At 41.9% G+C, this 24786-nt stretch overlaps 1 protein-coding gene across 8 annotated transcripts in view; it reads right to left on the bottom strand.

Moving 5' to 3' along the window:
* The window catches only part of Grik1 (glutamate ionotropic receptor kainate type subunit 1), a 366206-nt gene that overhangs the window by 125523 nt on the left and 215897 nt on the right, over window positions 1–24786 (bottom strand). For 6 of the 8 annotated variants that reach the window (XM_035444247.1, XM_035444249.1, XM_035444248.1 and 3 more), the window contains exons 2-3: window positions 20629–20796; window positions 16901–17158 (exon numbers count right to left, since the gene is read on the bottom strand). The exons of 1 other annotated variant lie outside the window; for it this stretch is intronic. In XM_035444247.1, the coding sequence (XP_035300138.1) occupies window positions 16901–17158; window positions 20629–20796 (426 nt within the window). The remainder of the gene's footprint in view (window positions 1–16900; window positions 17159–20628; window positions 20797–24786) is intronic. One more of the 8 variants, XM_035444252.1, reaches the window with a different exon arrangement.

Below are 24786 nucleotides of genomic sequence, written 5' to 3'. Positions count from 1 at the left end.
TTTGCTTCTTTCTCTGTTATTTTTTATTGCCCTCCCCTTAGTAGTCCCATTTATTTCAGCTTATGTTGGAAAGGCTTCTTCAACACAGGAGATGGGTTGGATTCTGAAGAGCAGCCAGGTTTTCATGACACTATTTTCAGAGTTGAACTGAGTGGAGGTGAGGGAGATCATTGCAGAACCATGTTAGGAGTTAGTGCATTTTCTACCCACCCCTCTCGTCATAAAAATAAAAATTCCAACAACAGTCTTCCTCGGCTCTCACTCCCTTTCTAAACGTCAAGAACCAAAACTGAAACACTGCTTTTTTTTTTTTTTTTTTTACCAAGTTTCATTTTCTGAACTACCACCAAGTGCTAAGAATGAGGTTGGGGTGAAATGGAGCACTTATATATTTGTTACTTCTTTTAGTAATTAACCCTCATAATAGCACTAGGAAGCAAGTTATCACGTTTATTATTTCAGATACAGAAACCAAGGCCCAGAGCAATTAAATAACCTACTCGGGGCTATAGGGATAGCAAGCAGGAGCCATAGATTAAGACTATTTGTGAGTCTAATCCTCCATCTTTCCATGTCTCTGACCTGCCTTATAAATACAGGCTAATGGTGTGGAGGGGACTCGGAAGCGTAAAACGGTTTGATGAGAAGGAAAAGGCCAGAGGCTGATTTTCCTCTCTTCCTTTCTTCAGGCTTCATGCTCTGCTGATACATATTTACTTACTTACTTACTTACTTACTTATTTGGTTTTTAGCTTCAGCATGACCACCTAGGAGAGAGCAATGTGGCCTTTAATTAAAATGGGGAAAACATTTAAAAAGCACATTTCATGTGCTGCAAAGAGTGGCTCCTTTGTTCTTTGCTGAACGGAATGCCAGGACCCTGTTGGCATTTAAAGCACCAGTTCCCACTTCATTCAGTCTTTCTCATTCACATTCAAGGGGACATATTTCCTGGATGCTCACTGGATCTTAGGCCTGTGCTGATCGCTGTAAGGCCTCTAAAGCTCAGAGGAGATTTTCATACTAGAAAGTATCCCTAGGTGGGTAGAGTATCCTTTTGCCACTTGATGTCATACAGAAAAAGCTGTAGGGCAAAGTAACTTGCTGGAGGTGACAGTCATGGAGCAACTTCAGGGCTTAAAGCCAAATCTGCCTTCTGATGCCCAAGTGGGTTCTTTCTCCTAGATCAATCAGTGACCCTGCCTGGCTTGTGTGTTTGGGAACAACTGATTGAATGAATGAATCAACTAACTGACTGGCTTTATCAGCAAACTGAGAAAGCAAATTCTAGACCAGCAGAAAAGCATCAGACCTTGTCTTGGCATGCAGTGACCATCAACTCTCACGATAGTTTCAGCAAAGATTTTCATGCCATGAGAGGGAGAATAGCAGTAAGTCAATACAGAGGGTCCATTTCTAATTGGAATAATTTTCTCTTCATTAAAAGATGTATCACTAAGCTTGTAAATGGGAAAACTCCTTCCTGGGTCTGTAGGTGAATGGGCTCTGGGGGAAGGTGGGATCTACAGACTGAAAGGTTACAGAGCAGAGGTGTGAGAGGGAAGTGACTTGTACTGTCTTCCTGAAGCAATCCCTGCCTTAAGCCAAGTCTTTCTGCCCTCATGAGCCAATGATGCAGAATTTACAATTTAAAAGGCTTTCTCCCTTCACAGGACAGAACATTTACTGAAAGCTTTCCTTTCTATTTGCATTTTGCAGCAATCCATCAATCATTTTCTGTTTCATTGTAATGACTAGTTAAAAAATTATTTGTTAAACAAATGATGACATTAGGGAAAGGGAAAGATTTAAGAGCAGTGCCTAGCTTTCTGACATCCCCGTTTGGATGGCTGCTCTGATCAGGTGATCCAGCCCTGCCAAGACTTCTTTTACAGGCCAGGCGAGTGACATTATCTAAACCTCTGACGTCATCTTGCCTATCTCACAAGCATCCATGTCATGAATGAGAAAGAAAGGTTCAGGACCAAAGGAGACCAAAGGGATGACACAATGAAATACAGTAAATGCTGCTGGTGCAATTAGGGTAAAGAGAATTATCCACGGATGTGTTTCCTTGACAGTACTGTATCATTGTTAAGTTTGTTACACTGATGGATTGCAGTGTGGCTGTAATGAAGCAAGTGAGTTTCTAAAGTAAGCACAACAATGTATTATTAATGAGCAAAAAAGTCAGAATATCTACATTATCCTATCCAGTGGTTTTATAGTGCTCATAGTTATTATTACTCCTTACTCCTACTTTTTTCATGGTGCTGAAAACTGAACCCAGAGCTTTGATTTTTTTTTTTTGTTTGGCTTTTTGAGACAGGGTTTCTCTGTGTAGCTTTGGAGCCTATCCTCACACTCACTTTGGAGACCAGGCTGGCCACGAACTCACAGAGATGCACCTGCCTCTGCCTCTGAGTGCTGGGATTAAAGGAGTGCACCACCAACGCCCGGCCAGAGCTTTGATTTCTATACTTTGAATCTGTGAGAAAGTGCAGCATACTACATAGGCCAGGATGACTTTGGGCTTCCGATCTTCCTGCCCAAGCCTATCAAGCAAGGCTCATGGGAGAGCAACACCATGCCCCACCTGTAGTTATTTCTATGTTGAAAGAATTAAGGAAGATTAAAATGAGTTTGATTAGTTTAAGATGGTCGGTCCATCTGGATGAAGGAGTGGGTGTACAAGTTTATTGCATACCTCCTGAAACTTTTCTCTAAGTCCAAAGGCAAAACTCATTGCTATGACATAATATCTGGCATGTCTTCTCTTACTCCCCACCCCCACCCCTGGGCATGCAATCAGAAACTTAAAATTATGAAAGTGCTTTAGAATCAAGCCAGTTTGTTTCACATGGGTGTGAGCTAGGCTGCATATAGAGATAACATTTAAAAAGTGTCTACACGTCCAATTCCAAACGCTTTGGCTGTCTCCTCTGTGTATTCAAATATGACAGAAAAATGCTGATCTGCTTGTATATTGAGAAGCCGGGGCATGAGGAGGAGCACATGGGAGAGGAATAAAAACTCCTTCTATTTCCAGCAGATGTGTAAAAATGCTGTGTGTCTTCTTCAATAATAACACACCTTGCGATTTACACTGCCCCTCTTTCACAGTGTGCTGCTTGCCTTATAAATAGCTCACTAAACCTAGAATATTCTTTGGAAGTGTACAGGTGCCGGGCCTATTTCATGGAGAGGAAAGTCAGGCACAGTGAGGTTAATTGTCTAGATCAGCCCCAAGAATGAGTCTCAGACACCAGGAATTGAAGGGACTTTAAAGGTCAAAGCCCTACTTGATGCAGGAATCCCCTCCCATTGCGGTGAACACCTCTCGGTGTTGGAGATTCTCTCCTGCACACCCCAGTCCAAGCAACTCCCGGGTAGCTTTCATTCCGTTTAATGAGTCTCAGTTCAAAAGGAAAGTGCCTCAGTTTTCTTGAGTCTTAATCCAATTCCCTGTTCATTAAACCACATGAGTGGGATTGATGCTGTAAGAACGAGTGTAATAAACCATTGGGACCTGGAGATCAGATCACACGTTTTAAATGTTAATTTCTTCTTCATTTGAACTTAGAAACATGCAAAATGGCATTTCACAAATGTGTGGGTATATTAATATACCCACATCTAATAGGATTCTTAAGGGCATCTATGTATAAATTGGGAGTCTTCTAGAGGGAAGGAAAAAAATCAGAGCTGAGAAATGGAGATGAGAGAAATGAATTACCTGGGAAGTGCAGCATGCCTTAGTGAAAAGCTTCAGAATATGATTTTTCAAAATTACCACAACAGCAAAAAGGTAAGTTGGAGGCGTCCATAAAGAAAATTGTGTCTCTTGATCCACAAAGGAGCTCATGGAGGGACCTTGCCCAAATATTTTAGATTCATTAATATTGCAGTAAACTCCAGCAATATCTTCTGGGCCTAAATTCTGGGTAGTATCCATGGTAGCTAAAAGCAATATCTTTTGCATTACAATATCTAAGGACTGATTTCTTGAGCAGGACTCTGAGATTTTGCAGAGTTCTGGACAGAGGACTAGGGTTGGGTATGTCGAAGTTTTAAACAAGTGGAGGAAGAGAGATAAAGAACTAAATTGTTCTCTTGCTAGTATCAGGTAGCAAGGACCTTTTATCCCTCTGTTATTTCAGTGGGAATCATGGGCAGTCACAAAGAGAGGGTGATTTGAGCAACGTTGTGGTTCTAACAGCACAGTAGGCTCAGTTGTGCACAATGAAAGTGACTGTGCATAGACTCCCCTTCATTTCTGCTGGTATCCTATGGGTAAATGCAAGGGAATCTACTGAAAATCAAAAAACTTAAGTCGCCCTTGTAGATTCCTGGGAGTTCCCTCGCACCAGGTTTCTACCTGACCCTAAAACGCCCCCCCTTTCCAGTCATCCCTTTCAATACACTCCCCTTCCATTCACTGCCCCCCTCTCGTGATTCCTCTATGTTCCCATCGCCACCAACCCCCAGTCTACCCATTAGTTCTCTTTTATTTCCCCTTCAGAGGGAATTCCTAGTGTCCTCCCATGGACCCTCCTTGTTACCTAGCCTTTCTGGGGCTGTGGATTGTAGCATGTTTCTCCTCCACTTTTCTAATACTCACTTATAAGTAAATAGCTACCATGCTTGTCTTTCTGTGTCTGGGTTACTTTAGTCGGGATGATTTTTCTAGTTCCATCCATTTGCCTTCAAATTTCATGATGTCATTGCCTTTTAACAGCTGAATAATACTACATTGTGTAAATGTACCACATTTTCTTTACCCATTCTTTGGTTGAGGGACATGCAGGTTGTTTCCAGTTACTGGCTATTTCAAATAAAGCTGTTATGAACATAGTTAAGCAAGTATCCTTGTGGTATGACTGAGCATCTTTTGGGTATATGCCCAAGACTCCTAGCAAAGATAGATATGTAGCCTGAACTGGCCATCTCATGTGACCAGGCAAGACTTTCAGTGGAGGGATTGAGACACCAATCCAGCCACATAACATTTGGCCTGCAGTCTGCCCTGCCTATGGGATGTGCTGGGGGTAAGGGTAGGGCAAACATTAGGCCCAGCCTATGAAATCTTGCTGAAGAGAGGGAGGAAGGATTGTAGGGGTCAGAGGTGTCAAGGGCATCATGAGAAAACCCACAGAAAAAAAGTAACCTGGGCTCATAGAAGCTCACAGAGTCTGAACTGACAACCAGGTAGCCTGCATGGGGCTGACCCAGACCCTCTGCATATATGTGACAGTTGTGTAGTTTGATCTTCTGAGACTCCTACCTGTGGGAGCAGGGCCTGTTCCTAACATTTTGGCTGGCTTTGGGGAACCTATTCCTCATACTGGGTTGCCTTGCCCAACCTTAATACAAGGAGAAGTGCTTAGTCCTCTGGCAACTTGATATGGCATGCTCTGCTGATAGCCAGGGAAGGCCTGCCCCTTTCTGAACAGAAACAGAGGAGGCATGGGTGGGAGTTGGGTGGGGAAGGGAATAGGAGGAGAGGAGGAAGCCGAAACTGAAGTCTGGATGTAAAACAAATAAATACATTTAATTTTTTAAAAAAGCAAAACTTAAGTCACTATTTGAATACATCCTAAGAGCAGGTATTTCATCTGTTTCCAGAATGGTTGGGACCTTAAATGATTTAACGAGGATTTCCAAGTGTATGTGACATGCTGGCATTCAAGAACCTAGCTGTTATTTTTGTGTTTGTATTTCTCTATAGATTTTCTTAGGATTTATTTCTTTCAGCTGCTGACATTTCTTTGTATGTTAATTCTCATTTCAAATTCATCCTTGCGGAATGTACATGTACACAATGGAATTTGATTCAGGGACAAAGAATAATGAAACTATGAAATTTGCAGGGAGAAGAAAGGGATGGGAAATACCATACTAACTGAAACAACACACCGGGAAAGATAAATCCTATGTATTCTGCCTGATAGGCAGATCCTAGGTTCTAGTTTTTATGAGGGTGTATTCATGTGAGAGGGAGTGTGTATGCAGTTCACTCAACTAGAAAGAAGGCCACGGGAAGCGGAGGAGAGGCTTTCATGGCAGTGGGGAAGGTAGAGAATGGATGTGTCCTGAGGGGAGGTGAAATGGATGAGCAGGGAATCGTGCATGCTTTGCAAGACTGATCCTAGAACCACTGACCTACACATGCACACGCACGCGAGCGAGCGCGCAGCTGCCGCAACACACACACACACACGTACCCAACACATCACACCACAAGCAATCAACCACAAACACACACACACACACCATTCACACACCACCACACACACACACAACACAGAAGAGAGAGAGAAGAGAAGAGAGAGAGAGATAGAAGAGAGAGAGAGAGGAGAGAAAGATGAGAGACGTTTAGCATGGATTTGGACCACAAAAGCCCACACTAGTGACTCACTCCTCAATAAGGCCCACACCTCCTTATCTTTCCCAGCAGTTCAAGGACTAAGTGTTCAATTATATAAGTGTACGGGGTAGGGGGCATTCTCATTCAAACCACCACACTGATTTTAAAATAAAATAACAATTTATCCTTGGTCTAAAACTGTCTATGTGTGACATAATGACTAGTAACTATTGCGGACCATCAGACAGGCATCGCATGCGCCTGTGACAGACTTTGAAAATGACCTAAGGAAATTGTAAACTAACAAACAGAGGAATAAATGGCAGCACGACACCTCTCAAGAACCATGCACTATGAATGCAGGATTGCATTTTCTGTCCGGTGCTTGCTTCCTTGAGGATTCAGTGTAGTGTATTCACAGTTGCGTCCAAAGTCCATATTCTACTCTCCTCAAATCCAGACCTCTCTATTCACAGCCCCACCTGATGTCTGTCTGGGCCTCAAATTCAAATGTGGCACATTCATGGCTGAGCACTTGGTATCTGTGACGGCTAATTGTCAATGTCAACATGCCACAACCTACAATCACTTGGGAAGAGCGTCTGAATTGAGTAATCATCCAGAAGAGGATGATGGCCTGTGGCATGTCTTTGGGGGCTTGACTCGATTGCTGGTAGAAGTGAGAAGACCCAGCCTAAACATGGGGAGTACCATTGCATGGGCTGGGTCATGACCTGTGTAAGAGAGAAGGAGGCAGGCAACGTGCATTCGTTTGCTTCTCTCTGCTCGTGACTATGGATGTGACCGGTGGCTTGAGTTACTGCCTTAGCTGAGTGTTATCAACTATAACCTGGAACCAGAAGCTAAATAAACTCCTTCCCTGAGTTGCTTTTGGTCAGGGAATTTAACCTCAGAAACAGATAGGAAAGGAGGACGACATCCATCTAGCTTCCTCTAGGTTAGCGGCACCCAAGCCCTTTACCATCTCAGGTGATGGCAACTCTATCCATTGGCTCATGTTAAAGCTGAAGAGATTATCTTTTACTCTGCTCCCTGTCTTCTGACCTCCACTGCCTCAAGATATTATGAGCATTGTGTTTTTTTTTAACACACAGGTATGAAAAGTCATAGCCTGTTTTGCCTTTACCACAGCATTAATAGCTCCTAAGACAGAACATAGATTTCCTGTTCTTACCTACTGTTTAAAAATAAACTTGCCATATGGCATTTGTCTCATGTCAAAGGAATGCAATATGTTTCCCTTGACATATGACTCAACTGGGATGCCAGCAAAACTGCTACTTTAGGAGAGTTGTGGGACGCTACTCCTTCCCTGCTGCATTAGTGCATTGAGGCAAATGTCTGCGACTCTAAGTGCCTCTAGTTTCTCAGTATAATTGAGTTTTATACTTCAAAGTCTGTGTCATGTGGTAACAAAGGTAGTGATGGGAACATAAGACAGCTGAAAAAGTTGTCAAAGCAGGATAAATGACTTGGACAAGCTGGGAATATCCAGGGTGCTGCTTACACAGCTTTCTCAAGGACCCCTTGCTGTTTGACCCCATCACTCAATGCAAACAGAAGCAAGAGAAGGGAAATACGGGAAAAGCATCCAGACACCAGAGTGTCCAGCTCACTCGGCCGCTAAAGCATCTCCAGTGCTTCATTGCTCTCTTACCCCATGGCTAGCACTCCATTTGCTGTCTTGGTTTCTGTAGGAGACATCTGGCAGGTTGCTGTGATCACCTTCACCTCCCTAGAGTGCCTTATCAATACAGCAGTCAGAACAATCCATTAACAGATTATTGATTTGACCCTTGCAGTGCACTCTCCAATGACTTTCCATTTCACACAGAGCACAAAGTCTCTCGGGGGGTCTCTAGTACCCCCACAGGATCCATCAATTCCTCTCCCCCGACTTCTTCTGCCACCAGTGCTGTTTAACTCAGCTTCAGTCACACTGATTTCCTCATGAGCTCCTATTAATACCAGACATGCTTTCACCAACATCAGCAGCCAGCTTCATCTGATGTCCTCTGCTACCACATGGCTTGCCTCCGTACCAGCTTCGACGTTTTGTCAAACCTTACTTTTGAAATGTGGCATGATCCCAAACACTGAATATTGCACTCCGGCTTCCAGATTGTGCTATTTTTCATTGTTTCACATTGTTTATATGTATGTGCGCACACACACACACACACACACACTGTTAGGTGCAGGTTTGTGTGTGTGTGTGTGTGTTGTGTGTGTGTGTGTGTGTGTGTGTGTGTGTGTATCACTCTGGGAGGGTAGAATCAAGATGGAATGGTGTAATATGAGTTTGAGTCCTACAGGAAGCAATCCTGGAGCATTGAAGATTAAATCATGTCTTCACTGGGAACTGCAGGAATCCCAGTAGGGCCCTTCTGTGAGAAGAGTCCCCCTTGTCTGAGGCCAGGGAAGAAGCTATTTGAAAAGCAGCACTCTCCCAAGAGTCCTATCAGTTGGATGGAAGCTCATACTTTCAATTATGCCAAAGCTGCTCCCCTTGAGCCTCCATAGGGTTCAGTTAAAGCCTCATTGCAGGGCCCTGCATCAGATACGCAGAAATTAGCAGTGGCCACCTTCCTCCCAAGTCCCATCTCTTTTCTGCCACAGCTGCAACATTCAGACATTTGAACCTCACTCACATATCCCTCTCTAGAGCATTCTTCATGACCACATGTGTACAACTAAGCAAGGGCCAGGGCAGTCATGAACTCAAAGAGGAAGGTCTAGGCTCAAGGTAAACCAGTAACTAGGGAAAGCTTGTGTTAAAGCCCTCTCTCCTGTTGCTGAAAGATTTATTAGGGGCTAGACAGTGTGCTTAAAGAAGTCTAAAATAATGATTTAAGATACTTTACTCATATATTCCAATACTTTAACACATGGAAGGTTTTTATTTTCTGTGTGTGTAGGTGGATTGTGTGTGTGTGTTGTGTATTATATGTGCTTAATGAATGCTTTTGTGTGCAGACACACAGGCTCATGCACACACATAACTAGAGAAACATGTCAGGTGTCTTGTTTTTACCACTTTCCATCTTACTCTCTTGAGACAGGTCTCTCATTGAAGCTGGAGCAGGGTGGTAGCCATCACACCCAAGCTATCCTCCTGTCTTCTCTGCTTCCTCCGCACTGTGCTGGGTTGTAGGACCTGTGTTGCCATGCTTGACTTTTTATGAGGTGCATGGACCTGGGGTCTTCAGGCTTGCACAGCAAATGCTTTACCCACACAAATATCTCTCTAGCTCCTATGTATGGAAGGATTTTGATGATGGGTGCATCATTGAGATGCCACTGGAGGGTTATTTCAGCTCAGCGCCTTCTCTCCAGCTGTTCCTTCTAACCGAGATTCAGAATTCTCCCTCCAGGTATCCGCACAGCTTGGTCCTTATACTTCCTTGGGTTTTACTTAGATGTTTACTAATGGTACTTCCCAGACATCCTTACAGAAATTTACAAACTTCCTCCCTGTGCAGCCCCTCAGTCATCATTAGCTGCATTCTCTTTCTTCATAACATCAACTGTTATTTATGTACTAAGTATTTACTTTTGTGTTTTGTTTAGATGAACAGGCTGGGGTTTCAAAAGGTCAGGGATAGTTTTGCTTGTGGTTAGAACAATTTTGCTTATAGAAAGGGAGCCTGTTCTATCATTCTGTCTCCCTGACTATGTTGTGTGTGTGTATATGTGTGTGTGTGTGTGTGTGTGTGTGTGTGTGTGAGAGAGAGAGAGAGAGAGAGAGAGAGAGAGAGAGAGAGAGAGAGAGAGAGCGCAGTAGAGTGAGAGAGAAAAACCGAGAACATCAGAAACTCACCTCTAATGGTTCATCTGGATTTTTATATTTTCAAATATGTATTCATTTTAAACATTACTTAAAGAGAGCAGTCACCTTCTCATGACAAAGACAAACAACTTGTAGCAAACACAGCGGGAAAAGGAGACACTTAGACCTTCCCCATGGGAAGCAGCCATGGGATCATCCAAAGGATCTGCATGCTGTGCTGTCTTCTGTGGTTTCCCCAGCATCTCAGAAACTGCACCTGCTCTGTTTGGATATGAGTATTAAGCCCATTTACTAATGGGAAATTCACATAGCGTAGAGAGGAAGGGCAATTCACACTCTAACATGATTGTCTTAAGTTAGTCACAGAATAAAACCTAGGCAGAATGTGGTTTTCCCAATGAAGTGTGGACTAGCGCTTGCTTGCTTGCTTGCTCCATGCCAGTTGGGTAGGCATTTGCCTAACAAAGTGTAATGAAACGCTGTGACATCCTACCCTCTCTGGCCTGCCAGGCTCATGGTTTTTATTGCCTTGTAAAGAAACCATTCTCAAAATTCTGTAAGTTTAAAGGAATTCTCAGTTGTCTTAACCATTAGTTCCCATTAACAGCATTGGGGCTAAGACCATGACATCACAAAGTGTGATGCCTTCTAGTGCTGAGTTCCTTCAACCAGAAAAAGGTTGGAAGGTCTCAGGAGCAATGACTTTCTATACTTCCCCACCTTCCTGTCCTCCAACCCTCTCTCCTCTGCCAAAGTCTGTGTAGACACAGCAACCCTTTAGTACCACCTAGACACTCCGTCTTTCCTCTGTCCATTAAAGAGTCCCAATTCAGAAAGAAGTTCTCACAGCTATGCCCCTATGCCAAAAAAAAAAAAAAAAAAAGGAACAAAACCCAGGGACCAAGAAGAACTGGGTGGAAGAATAGACTGTGTCCTCATCTATGCTCTTCCATGTTTCACAAAACAGTAATTTTCAGGTTGTGCTATGCCCTGAACTATCCATTATTATAAAATAGCAGTTTGCCCCTTTTCGAGTTCAAATGTTGGGGTGGGATGCCTCTGCACCTTGCTTGTGTGAATAAACAGCCAAAGATGCAGTATAATGCTAAGTTATTTCCACAAATGAAACATTGCCATCTATGACATTATCAAATTAAATCAGGAACACGTGGATACATTGGTGTATTAAAACCATCTAAGCAAGGCCAGAGCTGGGGCTTAGCGAACGTAGCAGCCAATGGAGCATGGAGGCTCCTCCCCAAGCTCATATAAAAGAGGAGATGTTTAATGCTACAGTGCAGTGATACCCACCAACCTCTCATCAGATCATATGATGCATGCGTGGCAGTATCAACAGGTGATAACCCTCAACTTTCTACCCCAGGCTTTAGTTTACCACAAGCCTTTGCTTGAAAAAGTCCCCTGGCACCACCATTTGACTGGACCCAGCCCTGCCATTTAGACATCTCTGTGCATGTTTAAGGCTCTGTGGTTAGTTCTGGAATCACCAGCAGTGACCCTCTTGGCATCTCTATCAGCTCTGTGCCTGTGCCTTCAGCCAGGCCTCTTCCAGCCATGCACCCTTTCAGTGTCATTCTGTGACATTTCTGTAATGGGGAATGTGTGATCTAAGAGTTAGGATTAAGGATTGTGATTGCTACAAATGACCCTGTAATTGCCAATGGCCACTACCATGTAAAGTCAGTGATCTTCAGTGGATTAAAGACAACATAGTTGATATAGCCTCTGGATTTACTATAAGAATACTGGCATGACTGCTTCTGACATAGGTCACTACAGAAAGCCCATTCTGAAGAGGGCCCTTCAGTTTTTATCACATGTACATCATCCATTTTGGCCATTCGCTTTCTGGACACACAGGTGTCCATTCTCTGTTCAAATTAAATACAAAAGTAGGCAGAGCTTCAGGGACTAGAATAATAGCTTAGTGGTAGAATACTTGCCTGCTATGTGCAGTGCTCCTGTTGTACACACACACACACACACACACACACACACACACACACACACATGCGTGCGTGCGCGCCTGCACCTAAACACACACTCTAAAGCCCACGTTTCTCTGAGGCTTTTAGTGTTCATTCTGAAGAATTTTTGTATCATGTGAAAATCTGGTTAAACAAATCCATTATTCTTTTATTTTTCTAGTTTCTTTTTGGTGTAAGATTGTTAGTCAAGATCTTTATTGTAAGGGGAAATGCTGACTATGCCTGCTTGGGGCTGGACACAGGTATCGCTGACCACATACGCTTGGGCATGGTCAGTGCGCCATAGCAGGGGTTTAAATATCAGAGATACAGGCATTCCGGTCTCTTTTCCCTCTTCCACCTGACTGAATGGACGAATAGGCATCTGGTGTAAGCCTGGTCACTGGCTCCATTGCTTGAGTACTTTCTTAATAAACTATCTGTGATCAATTTAGTTCTGATTCCACATTGCGTTTGGCTTTACTTTATGATGGATAAGAAACAGTATCACCCACTCTTGTCATACACAAAAGAAAATTTGTCAAGTGAAGTAAGATGCCCCCCTGGAGAAATGCACAGAGAATGAGGTAAAGAGGTTAGCAACTATCTTTTAAAAAACAAAAAGGAATGAAGGAGCCCCTATAGAGATTCATTGATATAGATAAGCCTTAGCTTTTACAAATGTTTGCTTTTTGTTCTCTCTCTTCCCTCCCTTTCTCTCCTTCCTTCCTTTTCCTTTTTTATATTTTAATATCAGGAAAAACACCAGAATCCCAGGGTCAAGTCTAGCCAAGCATATATACCTTTATAAATAAAGTTTTATTGTCACATACCATGTTCACTCATCTACATATTGTATATAAGCACTTCTGCAAAGTAGTTGTGTCCAAGACCATATGGACACACCACTGCCCTGTACTATTTGCTCTGTATGTAAAAAGTTTGCCGGATCTGTGTTCTACATGACCGGCAGAGACTCTATTTTGCTGAGCCAGGCCTTGAGAAAGCAGCAAGTGCTGAATAGACTTCATGCTGCATTTGGTGCTCAGCTTCTCGGCTTTCTGCTGTGTGTTAAGGGAAAGAAGCCAGGCTTCCACGGGGGTCTAATGAAGCAGAGAGAAGTCCTGCAGACAGCAAGTTCACAGGATGTCTCAAATCACCACAGAATGGGAGAAGCTGGAATGAAGGAGGGAAGAATTTCACTCTTTCTGAGACTGCTCTAGAGTCACTCTGCACTTTACTTGTGGAGGACTGAATTCTGCCAGCAAGTTCTGAGTGGATTGACTGTTGTCCTTAGAGACTTTCACGCTGCTACCATTGACTTCGATGGGAGTAATGGGGCATTTTGTCCCACGACATCTGTGCTGGCTTCAGGCTATTTAACAAAGTCCTACTAAACAAATCCCAATAAAGTACTCTTTAATGGGTACTTAATTCTGTTGTAGAGGTGGGTGCTGAGCACACCTAAGTTCTTTCTTTTCCTTCAGGTTTGCTGTTTCCTCCTTTTTATGACTTGGTAATTACTATAGCAGAGAACCCTGAGTTAAGCACTATCAAGTGCACTATGAGTCACCGAGTGTCTGCTTTTATTGATCTCAGTTGATCCAATTACTCTCTAGGTTCCAATTTAACAGTTCAATTGATTATTCATTTACATTTTTAATGTTGTAGGTGAAATCATTTTAACATGAATCATCTCTAGCTTACTGGGTAATGTACAGAGTCATTTGGGATTTTAATCTCAACAAGGATTTGTTGAGCATTTGAGCTCAAAATGGAGCAAGGATGTAAAAGGTCGTTACACTTTATGGTCAACCATGACAAAAACGACGTGCTGATGTTTTTTTGCTATGCAAAATGGCTGTTAGTTATAAATGGCTTCTGTTGTGTTAGAGGGTAGTTAGGATAAAAATTTTTGTAATTATATTTTGTCTACACATACCTTAAAGTATATAATGCCCATATCTTTGTTCTCAAACATGGGTCTTCCTATGATTTATTTTCCTCTTGACTTGCTGAAGATATATAGAGAGGGAGGGATGATGCCAAGGGGAGCTCCTTAGAATGAGAGCCAGTTTGATTTCATTAGCTCATGAAACTACTTAACAAACACAGGTAACATGTAAACATCTAACTTTGACTGTGTTTGCAGTATTGTGCTCTACCGGAAGGCTCTTTAAATATGCTTTGTGGAGTTCATTTGGTGATAAGCTTTCATCCTGCACATCAAGAAGGTGAAACTAAAAATATAACTGCCAATGGCTTATCCTTCCCAACAGGAACTGTTGAGTGTATCATATTAATGAGTTATATGTCTAATCACCTATTGTGTTCGCTTGTTTCTAAAATGAGATGAGGCATAGGAAAATACATAAATGGGTACTTCTGGTCATAACAGTCACCTTTATCTGGCTGTATAAAATGGAGCCAGAGTTTAATGCTGAATAGAGGAGGCATGGTACTCATTTTCTAGGGAATAGTATGCGGTAAAGCTTGCTGGGAAGGGCAGTGAAAAATGAAAAAGTGCTAAAATACTTGGAAGTGCCTCCTTTTGCTGACTTTCACTGTCAGTCTCATTAGTCTTATTACAAACCTGGCAGATGAAGAAGAGAGCTAGTCTAAATTCTTGGCAAAGAGGTCAGATAGTCAGTAGTATTATGTTTTTTGTGCATGAAATTACTGAACTCTGGTTTACGTGCCTGGCCTGTAAGAGAAAATGCATTCTAAGCAAAGCCAGAAATGCAGTTTTTAAGAATATGTCATCTCATAACATTTAAACTCATCACTGATAACTGGATTCAGAATGCTTCAATTTCCAAAGCCCTTCCCATTCCTTGGTAGTCCTAGGACACTTGAGGGAAAGGTGACTTTAGGAAGCGGTCATGCACAATGAGTGAGTTCACCAGTTGAATGTTGAGGCCCCCCCTGGGTCCTGGCCTAAGTTACTATACTTTGCAGAAGCAGGTTATTTGTTGCTTTTGTTGTTGTTTGCTTGTTTGCAGACTGCTTTGCCCTGAAAGACCTCCTGTAGAAATTTTCCACCAGGCCCTTTGCTTTGGTCTCTCACACATCTTTGAAATTCTTTGCCTAAGCCTTCACAGCCATGCTATAACTTACATATAGTCATATAGAGATAGATGGACTGTATGATGTATAAAATATAATTTGATAAATAACATTACTAATCCAGATTGGAATAAACAAGAACAAAACCTTGTGCTTGCCTTAGCCTTACCTATCAAGGAAAGGGGGCTTCTCAGGCAAATTGCTGCTAATGAATATTCTGTGTCTTGTGAATGTATTGTTCTCAATAAATTCTGAGATCATGGAAAGACACAAATGTATTTGTTGATGTTTTAATATTGCACACTGAGCACAAGGAGGGGCCAGTCTCAGAAAGGGGACTTAGGAAGAACCTAGGGGTTCTTAAGAAATGCTGGGTGTTCATCGTAGCTCATATGAACAGTATATGAGCAGTGGAGGCAACTCAGTGAACTAAATTTGGGATTTTAATTTGTAGACAAGGGAGAATTGTTGGCTCACTTTAAACTAAAGGGAGGAGATGGTAAGATAGTCAGAGCTTGCAGATACCTCAGCTGGTAATTGGTCTAGTGTGCAAACATGGAGCCATGGATTTGGGTTCTAGCAGCCAAATGAAAAGATAGCCATTGTAGTGTATGCATTTGCAATCCCAACATGGGGGAAGGAACAGAGGCAGAAGGATCCCTGGAGCTCATTGGCTAGGCAGCCTACCTAAATAAATGAGCTCTAGCTAGGTTTAATGAGAGACCCTGTTCAAGATAAAAGGTAGAGAATGAGGAAGACTGGCTTCTTTGCATGCACACACAGCACAGCACACAGCACACACATGCTAAAGGAAAGAAGAGCTCCAACAAATCCTGAAATGTGAGCAGAAGACAATAGGGGAAGTGCAAGCAAAGCTGACTTCAAATGGGCCAGGGCCAGAAACAGCATCTATTGATGACCGGATGCCATCTTCTATTCATCCTAAAACAAGCAGATAGAACAACTATAGCTTAGTGGTTTGTTTTAAAAGAGTTTACTGACTATTTCCTCTTCCCAGGGAAGCCTTGCCCTCTCTGAAGAGTGGATGGAGGGTGGGGTGGGTAGAAGGTGGGGAGAGCAAGAGGAGGGGAGGAAGTGGAAACTGGAACTGGTATGTAAATATCAATAAAATGATAAAAAATACAGAGAAAACAAAAAATAAAAAAGAATTTATTGAGTGTGCTACAAGATGGCTATAGCTGCAGTACTGCTATAGCCATAACTCAAGTTCCAAAGTTTGTGCTGGGCTCATCCCTGGGATGATTAGTCCCTTCCCCAGGAAATGGTTCACTTCAGCAGCATAGTGTCTAACTGAAGTCCTGTTTGTTGTCTGATTGTGATAACATTTTATAGATACATGCATAACTATTTTTGTTAGACACTTTAATTAGGTCACTGCAATTGCAATTACTCTCTCAGTAGAGTTGCACTAATGGAATCCCACAGTTAGTTCTGTAAGTAGATCACAATGTATATCAACAAGATGATGTATTCTTAAAATCCCAAAGTTTAAATTTGCTAAATTTGTTCAATTCGCTATACACGGCATTCTGAAATTCCTTTAGAATTCTCTGTTTATGTGAGAGAGTATTGCTATACGTACCACCTGACAAATCTCACACCTGTTAGAATAAGCATGCCCGAGAAGGGCTTGTGTGAGCCCCTTACCTGTGCTGTCTTCATACACCACAGTCACGGTTCTCCAGTTGTAGTAGAGGACCAGGTCCAGCACTGCCCTGCTGATGGCTGCATAATCTGGGTAGAGGTTGATGTAAAATAAGTCTTTGTTGTCCACTGAAGGGTGTTTCCAGCGAGTCTGAATGTGTGGGACTTCCAGAGCATTGCAAATAGACTGCACAGCACTGACAGAAGAGCTGTGGGACGGGCCAAAGAGGGCGGCCACACCAAGAGCCAGCTGGTCACAAGCTGATAATATCCAAAGCCAAGGGAGGGGAAGGTGAGGGTGGACAGGGAGGGCAGGGGTGAGAAAGAGAGAGTTCTATGAATGCATGATTTCCTCACATGATTTATCTACTCAACTATTAGAGACCTCCCACACATGCCATCTCTGTGTTGATATCTGCTCTTTCCAGCTTCCAATCTACTTCTGATAGTAAAATACCATTAAATGTAAATGTAAAGCCAATCAGCGATAAATCACAGGGCCAACTCCCTGCAAATAAAAATGGGTTGCTGGTCTCAGTTCATTACCTTCAATCGGATGAAGGCTAACTCTTTTACTGGATCCCAGGAGTATTCTTTGAGCTAACTAGCAAACCATTCATCAAGTGAATGTCGTATGAATTAAGTTCTGTCATATGGCAGGGTGACAATGGAGAGATTAGTATGGTCAGAGAATTCAGAAGCCCCCGTGGGTGACTATAAAATAATTTGACTGGCATCTTTCTAAAACTCAGATGGGAATTTCAGACTATTGAAATATGGCTAAAGAGTACATATAAGCAGGAATGATACCTAATTAATTACAGAATAATAGGATGGCATGGCATAGGGGGATCTTTAGAAGACACTTGAGTCTGCCCCAATCATTTAATATACAGTGGACTTAATCATAGCCACTGGGCAGTAACAGAGTTGAATCAGAGCCTGAGGACCCCAGTTCAAGATCAGGCCACTTCTTTCTCTCTCAATTATCAGCCAAACAAAATTAAATAACATATTTAAAATTTTATTTCTAACATTTTTTTTGCTGTAAGAACAAAAGCATCCATTGCAAGAAATTAGAATATTTATAATACAGGGAAGACCAAAGGCTCTGTTGTTAGTCCATCAACTTGGAAAAATGCTTACTGAAGTTTCAGGAAATGGAGATTGTTATTCAAGCATCATGTGACACACTGATGCCTTTATTGAATTAAAAAGCACATTATCCCTAAGGTTGTGCAAATTCTTCAAGAGTGTGTTTTCATTGTCTGAAGAACAGACCACTGGATGGGAATGGTGTCATTAACTAAAGCCATCCTTATTTATTTAAGTGTTTAAACTCCTCTTGGTTCTTGACTATAAGTCATATTTCAGTATTAATATTTTTCTCTACATCTTAAACTACTTCTTTGATTCTAGATTCTGGGTGGTAGAGCTTAACCATCTACTACTAAAAGTTCTTGGTATTTTTAAGTTACTTAATACATATTGACCAAATTCCCTTCCAGAAAGATGAGTTTATCCTCTCCTACCATGTAGAATAGTGTCTAGAAATCATATGTAAGGGGGTACTAAATATAGGTTTACATGAATCTTTCATATTAAATTGTAATTTTGTGAAATGAATTTTAGAGTTGACAAGTGATAATAATTTAACACCCAAATTAAATAGATAGATCCATAAAAAGGAATTTGTGTTAGGGATTTTATAATTATTCAGTTTTACAAAATTAAGTAGTGAACCCCATATGTTTCTAGGAGCTGATTTAGAGAGAATAAAGAGTAAAATTTTGACAGCCATCTTGCGGCCATCTAAGGGGCAGCTGATGTTGCCACTTCAAGGACAGCTTCTGACACTGTGTGCCTGGGTGCTGATTTTCTGAACTGGCTTTGGAGATGCACAGCTCTCTGCCATGTGAGTTGTCACTGTCCTGCCCAGCTCACTTCCGGATGTGAGTTTATTAGCCTGACAAAGTGTGAGCATGAGCGTATGCAAATTGCCTTATCCAGCAGGAGCAATAGGTTGATATTCCTGTTAACATGTCTAGACTCTAGGATGCTAATATTTCTTGACAGAAAATTATTCCTTTAGGATTCTGTTTGTTGGGGTGCTTAATTTACAAGTATGGTTGGATCTTCAGATTATAAGAAAGTCTTCAGGTTTTTTTTTTTCTCAATTTTTTTTGTGGATTGAAGTATTACTGTTAAATGTCATTGGTTTAGCTTTCTATGGTATTGTTCAGAAGTATATGAGAAAGGAGAGAGAAAAACACACACGGAGAGTAAAATGCAGAGAAAAGAGAGACAGAGATATAGAGTGAGAGAGTCTTATTCAGACAGCACATGTGTAAAGATGTCTTATGAGCTTTAATACTACAGGAATGTAACTATAGGTTTTTATTATTGTTAATAGGCAACTCTGACCTAAAAGGAATTTCTAACATCTCTAACTCCATCTTTCTTTCCTCCTTCCTTCCTTCCTTCCTTCCTTCCTTCCTTCCTTCCTTCCTTCCTTTTTTCTTTTCTTTTTTTCTTTCTTTTTCTTTTTTTGAGGCAGAGTTTTGCTATGTGGCCCTCAAATTCATGCTAGGCTGACCACAAATTCATTTTGGTCTTTTTAGTGCTGGTATACAGGCATATCCCACCATACCTAGCCTCCTATCCTAAGCAAAACAGGGTTATTAAGCTAAGATTAGGGTATACGTGGAAACATTTTTATTGCATGAATCTTCATCTAGCTGATGAAGAGAGCTTTACATTTTGCGTGTAAGTAGCACTGTGATGCCTACAGGCAAGTGTTTCAGGCAAACACATTCTCTGATCTAACTAGGTCAATTCTGTTAACCCTTAACTCTCAGTTACTTAAGAACCACCCAAAACATGGAGTTGCTCATGCATGATTTGTGTCTTCCAAAAGGCAAAGTGTGTTCTGGGAGGAAAAGGATTCTTTACAGATGCAGATGAACAGCAACCTTTGTTTCCACAAAATCTTTAACCTTGTGAGTAAGCAGTGCCTTTGTTAGAGGCTATGCTTCGCTTGTCTGGACTCAAGGGAGAGCTGTTCTAGGAGTGCCCAGGGGATGTCTAAAGCAGCCCCTCCATTCCATGAGATTCAGCCCACATGATGAAGCTTGCAGCCTGCTTATAAATTAGATTACTTTTTGAGTATCTGTCTTCTGTTCAGAAGAAAAACAAAATCAAATTGTGATTTGTCCTCACAGATTTAATCTTCATATTTTTATGATTTTGCAGAAAAGTGCAAAAGCAACAATAACAAAAAATGAAAAGATGTTAGATAAACCCAGCAGTTTGTAGCAGCCTTTTATGATCTCAGGCTTGACTTATGTATGTCCTGGGCACTTCTGCATGCTTGGTGGATGTGACCTTCCACAAAGTTTTATTTGACTGCACTGTACAATTTCATGGTGGTATCTCAGCTTCAGGAAGGAAAAACAGATCAAGCTTGACATTTTCCATTCACAGCTGAACCAGTTAATCATAGAGTGGAGGGCACTGAAGGATAAGTTAATCAGAAAGGCCCAGAAAACAGGGTGAGGCAGTGTCCATTAGGTGAGCCTAGATTGCGTTGATCAGTGACATTGGGGACCAGGAATTCCTACCACCCATTTGCACTAACACACGCGTACTTCACAAAAGGGCAAGCAGCAAAAAGGTGGCCTGTGCAGCAAACTTATCACCAAAGATGCTTTGTAAAGTGGAAAAATACTTACCTCTCCGGGAGGCTTCAAAACTATCAAAAAGATTAATTCTCTGGATGTCATAGGTTAATGTGATGTTGGGCATCAGGGTTCGGTTTCGGTTAATACTGGTGACTGCAAACTTGAAAGCTAATTCTTCCACATTAACGGGTTCGTTTTCCACAGTTTCAAAAATCCCTCCTGCAGAAGCAAAAGAGATTCATGAGAGACATTAGACATGTGCCGTATCACTATTTCAAAAGAAGCTTGTAAAGTATTAACAAAAGACCCAAGATAATGATCGCCAGGATGACCCGGGTAGATAAAGAATCCAGGCCAAATGCTATCAGAATGTGTTATGTGCAAACAAATAGTTCCAACTGCACATACATGCTTAAGGTTTTAAGTTCAATATTGGAAGTATAATACCTCTTAGATGGTGGATCTATTTCAAAGTTTTACACCACAGAATCATAGTTAATAATACAGTAGAAAGCAGTTTTCTCTGATTTTCATGAAAGTTGTGCTCTACTTGATCTAAACACAATTTAAACTCTATTCTGGTAGGCAATCCCACCTTGGGATTAAGACATTTCTGTTGAAACCAGAGTTTCTAGGAGCTGGAGAGATGGTTCTGCAGTTACAAACACATGTATATGGCTCTTATAGAGGACCCAAGCTCAGTTGCCAGCACCCACACTAGTCTACTAATAACCACCCATAAGCAAAGCTCCGGTACATCCGACACACTGTTGGGTGCTTGCACTCATGTGCACACACACCCATCCACACTCATGTAGACCTCATCCCACACACTCATGTTTACACACTCGTGTGCAGACCTCCACACATGCATGTGAACACCCTGCCCAACACACACTCATGTGCACACACGTGTACCTCCACCCGCCCACACTCGAGTGCACACCTCATTCACACACTCATGTGCATGCCCCCACATTCATGTGCACCCCCTACACTCATGTGCACATCCTCATCCACACACACTCGTGTGCACACCTCATTCACACACTCATGCGCACACCCCTAGCTACACACTCGTATGTAGACCCCACCCCCACACACCCATTTGCACGTCGTCCACCTCTCCACCCTGACGCATACACATGAGTGAAGTTAAAATAAATCTGTTTTATAAGGCGGACGTTCTGGACCCTAACTCTAGTGAGACTGGGCTGGGATGGATTGGGACAAAATTGAGGAACGCTCCTCTGGCAGTTTTCAGAATGGAATGTAAACATCTTTTCAAGGTTTTATGGCTTAGATGTCTGGGGTCATATTCTATACATCCTAACACATTCCGAAGCATATGGGTAGATTCAGAGAAGAGTTGTTTTCTCTGTTTGAAAAATCATTTGAATATACCCCAAAGCAAGCTTGTGCTTTAACTCTGGCGAACAAGTTCTTTCATGTCCTGGGTCTGTCATCTTAAACACGTGTGTCTATCTCACTATAAACAGTATCACAGTGCTGGGGGCTACATCAGAGACTGCAACTCTAGCATGCATGAGATACTGGTATCAGGTAGAGACATGGTTAGCTGTATGTTCTTAATACTCTTTAAGAGCGCTCATGTTTTAACTCAATAGACACAGAACATCCTATTGAAACATTATAAGCTGACCTCTATTTAGCTAGGTCCTTGATTTACCCAAGTCTTTCCTTCCTCTGAAAATAGGCCTTAACTGCTACCCGTGGTATGCTGAACGCTCATAGGCTGCAATTTTTCTACTCTCATTATTCCTTATTAAGGGGCACAATTAGGTATTTCTAAATTTTTTGTTGACTCAAGCAAACACACACACACACACACACACACACACACCCAAAAAATCTGAAATGAAAAGCACAAATAGTCATCAGAGGCATGATTTCCATTCGTTCTTCTCAGATGGAGAAATCCAGTACAGATTTTAACTAAATGTAATTACACGGGCCCTATTTAGAAAGATCAGTTTTTTTTTTTAAGCGCATATATAGCTTTTTGTTGAACTGACTATATTTCTTAATTAACAGCAGCGTTTAGTGATGAGAGCTAAGAAGAACTATAGTAACCTAATTTGCCTTCTTTCAAATCCATTTCCGGTATTTATAGATCAAAAGCTCGAACCATTCAGGGATAGATTACTACTATGGTTCTCTGTGAAACAATAGTTAAGAATAAATGATGATGCCATGTTAACTTTCACCTAATGTCCCAGGGAGACAATTGTTCCAAATGTAGTATCAGAAAACTCTTGTGTACTCCCTGTGTCAGTCACAAACGGGGAGTGAGGAATTGACTTCCGTTGTTCTTGGACGCGGTGAATAGATGAAGGACTGACAGGTGAGGAGGTCGGGCAAAGAGCACTGAGGGGTCACAGGCAGACTGATGTAAGATGGGTTTAACGATGTGGTCAAGGTGACCCACACTGAGGGCTTTTGCTATTAGAATTCCTATAATAGTCATTAGCAATTGCTTGTTTACTCATCTTTCCTCCCAGCTCCAGCAAGTGTCTTGTGACGGAGAGCCCATGCCACTCAGAATCTGACCCCATCCAGACCAAGGCAGCTTAAGATGCCCAGGCTGCAGCTATTTAAGGACAAAGTGAACCTCAGCCTGTGAGGAAAGCAGTGGCTCAATGTACAGGGCAGGCTGTGGGAGAGGATATATTCCCAAATAAAGAATGACCCTGGCTTTACTTAATTCTCCTCAGAGATTTTTAAGTTGTGGGAGAAAAGTCATCCTAGAGTCGGTCTTCTGTGCAGTTTTCATCAAAGCCTTATAGCTAGCAGACAAAGTAGGAGATAGTTTCCTGTTTTAGTCAATGGAAGAGAAAGAGATAACACACACATTGTCTCTACATAATTTAGCTACAAGACTCATCCCTGAGAAACTCAGATGTCTGACTGTCCAACATCTGTGCATGTGCTCATATTTTCACTTCATCAAACTATTTCTGCTTTTATTACCTCTAAATGTGGATGATAATTCTCCATTGCTCCCGTGGTCTATAAAGCAAATGGGTAAATTCAGCTCAATACTTTGAAAACACAGTGTTTCTCTAGAAAGTGTGGCTATTATTGAACTTGGTGAAGACAAAACAAACCAGTTAATACCAATTTTGAAACTTCCTGCTCAGTTCAAAATTATTCCTCTGGTTTACAGTTGTCTTTTGCACACAACTTTGACTCTTCCTGGGTTTAAGGAAAGTATTTGTTTATTTTTATGTACTTTGTGTGCAGGTGAACTCCAGTTTGGCATTTTAAGGGAAATCATTGTGTTTCATTTACTTAAGGAGAATTACGCATGGCATCCTTAGCTCAGCATCCCACCATATTCTTTTCTCCTGGAAAAGACATCCGATAAATACACCAAATCTACAGTAATGTGAAGTGTGCAGACCTCTAGAGAAGTACCAAGAACACAATATCTGCTAAAACAGGAGTTGCTAACAGACTGGTCCTTCAGAAAGTGGGTGTAGACACTCCCAGTTAGCCTCCTCCTTCTCCTCTCTGTAGCTTCAGATTTAAGATGTGGAGTACTTAATACATGGAGCAGAGGCGCTCTTGCCTAGGGACACTTTCATGGTTCATTTTTACCTCTCTCTCCTCATCCCTCCCTCCCCCTTTGCTCTGTTCCCTCCCCTTTCCTTCTCCTCCAATTTTATTTTTAGACAGTGTTTTCCTGTGTAACTGCATTGGCTCTCCTGGTACTCCCTCTGTAGACCAGGCTGGCCTTGAGCTCACAGAGGTCCACCTGCCTGAGCCTCCTGAGTGCTGGGATGAAGGGCATGAGCTACCACTGTCCAGACTGGATTGACCCTTTTAATGAGATGTTTAAATCCTTCTGGGAGTATCTCTGTGGGACTAGTTTCTTTCCTCAGCCATCTGGAGGTCAGGGGTCCCACTTCTCAGGAAGGAAGACTCCTCTCTCAGCCATTGCTCTGCTCCTTCTCTACACTACTCTAACCCTTTCCCCCTTGACTGTCCCTCTTTCTACTAAGATTAAAGAACCCTTTTGACTTTTGACCTCTCATTCTTCTAGCCCTAAGAATTCAATGAGCTGTGGACAAAGTTAGAAAAACTGAAGTTAAGGTAAGTTTCTTCAGACCTTGATGTGTGCAGAAAAGACATCCATCTATCCATCCATCCATCCATCCATCCATCCATCCATCCATCTATCCATCT

Source organism: Cricetulus griseus, chromosome 4, assembly GCF_003668045.3.
Source record: "Cricetulus griseus strain 17A/GY chromosome 4, alternate assembly CriGri-PICRH-1.0, whole genome shotgun sequence".
NCBI classification, from domain to species: domain Eukaryota; kingdom Metazoa; phylum Chordata; class Mammalia; order Rodentia; family Cricetidae; genus Cricetulus; species Cricetulus griseus.
This window is presented reverse-complemented; position numbering and strand designations above follow the sequence as displayed.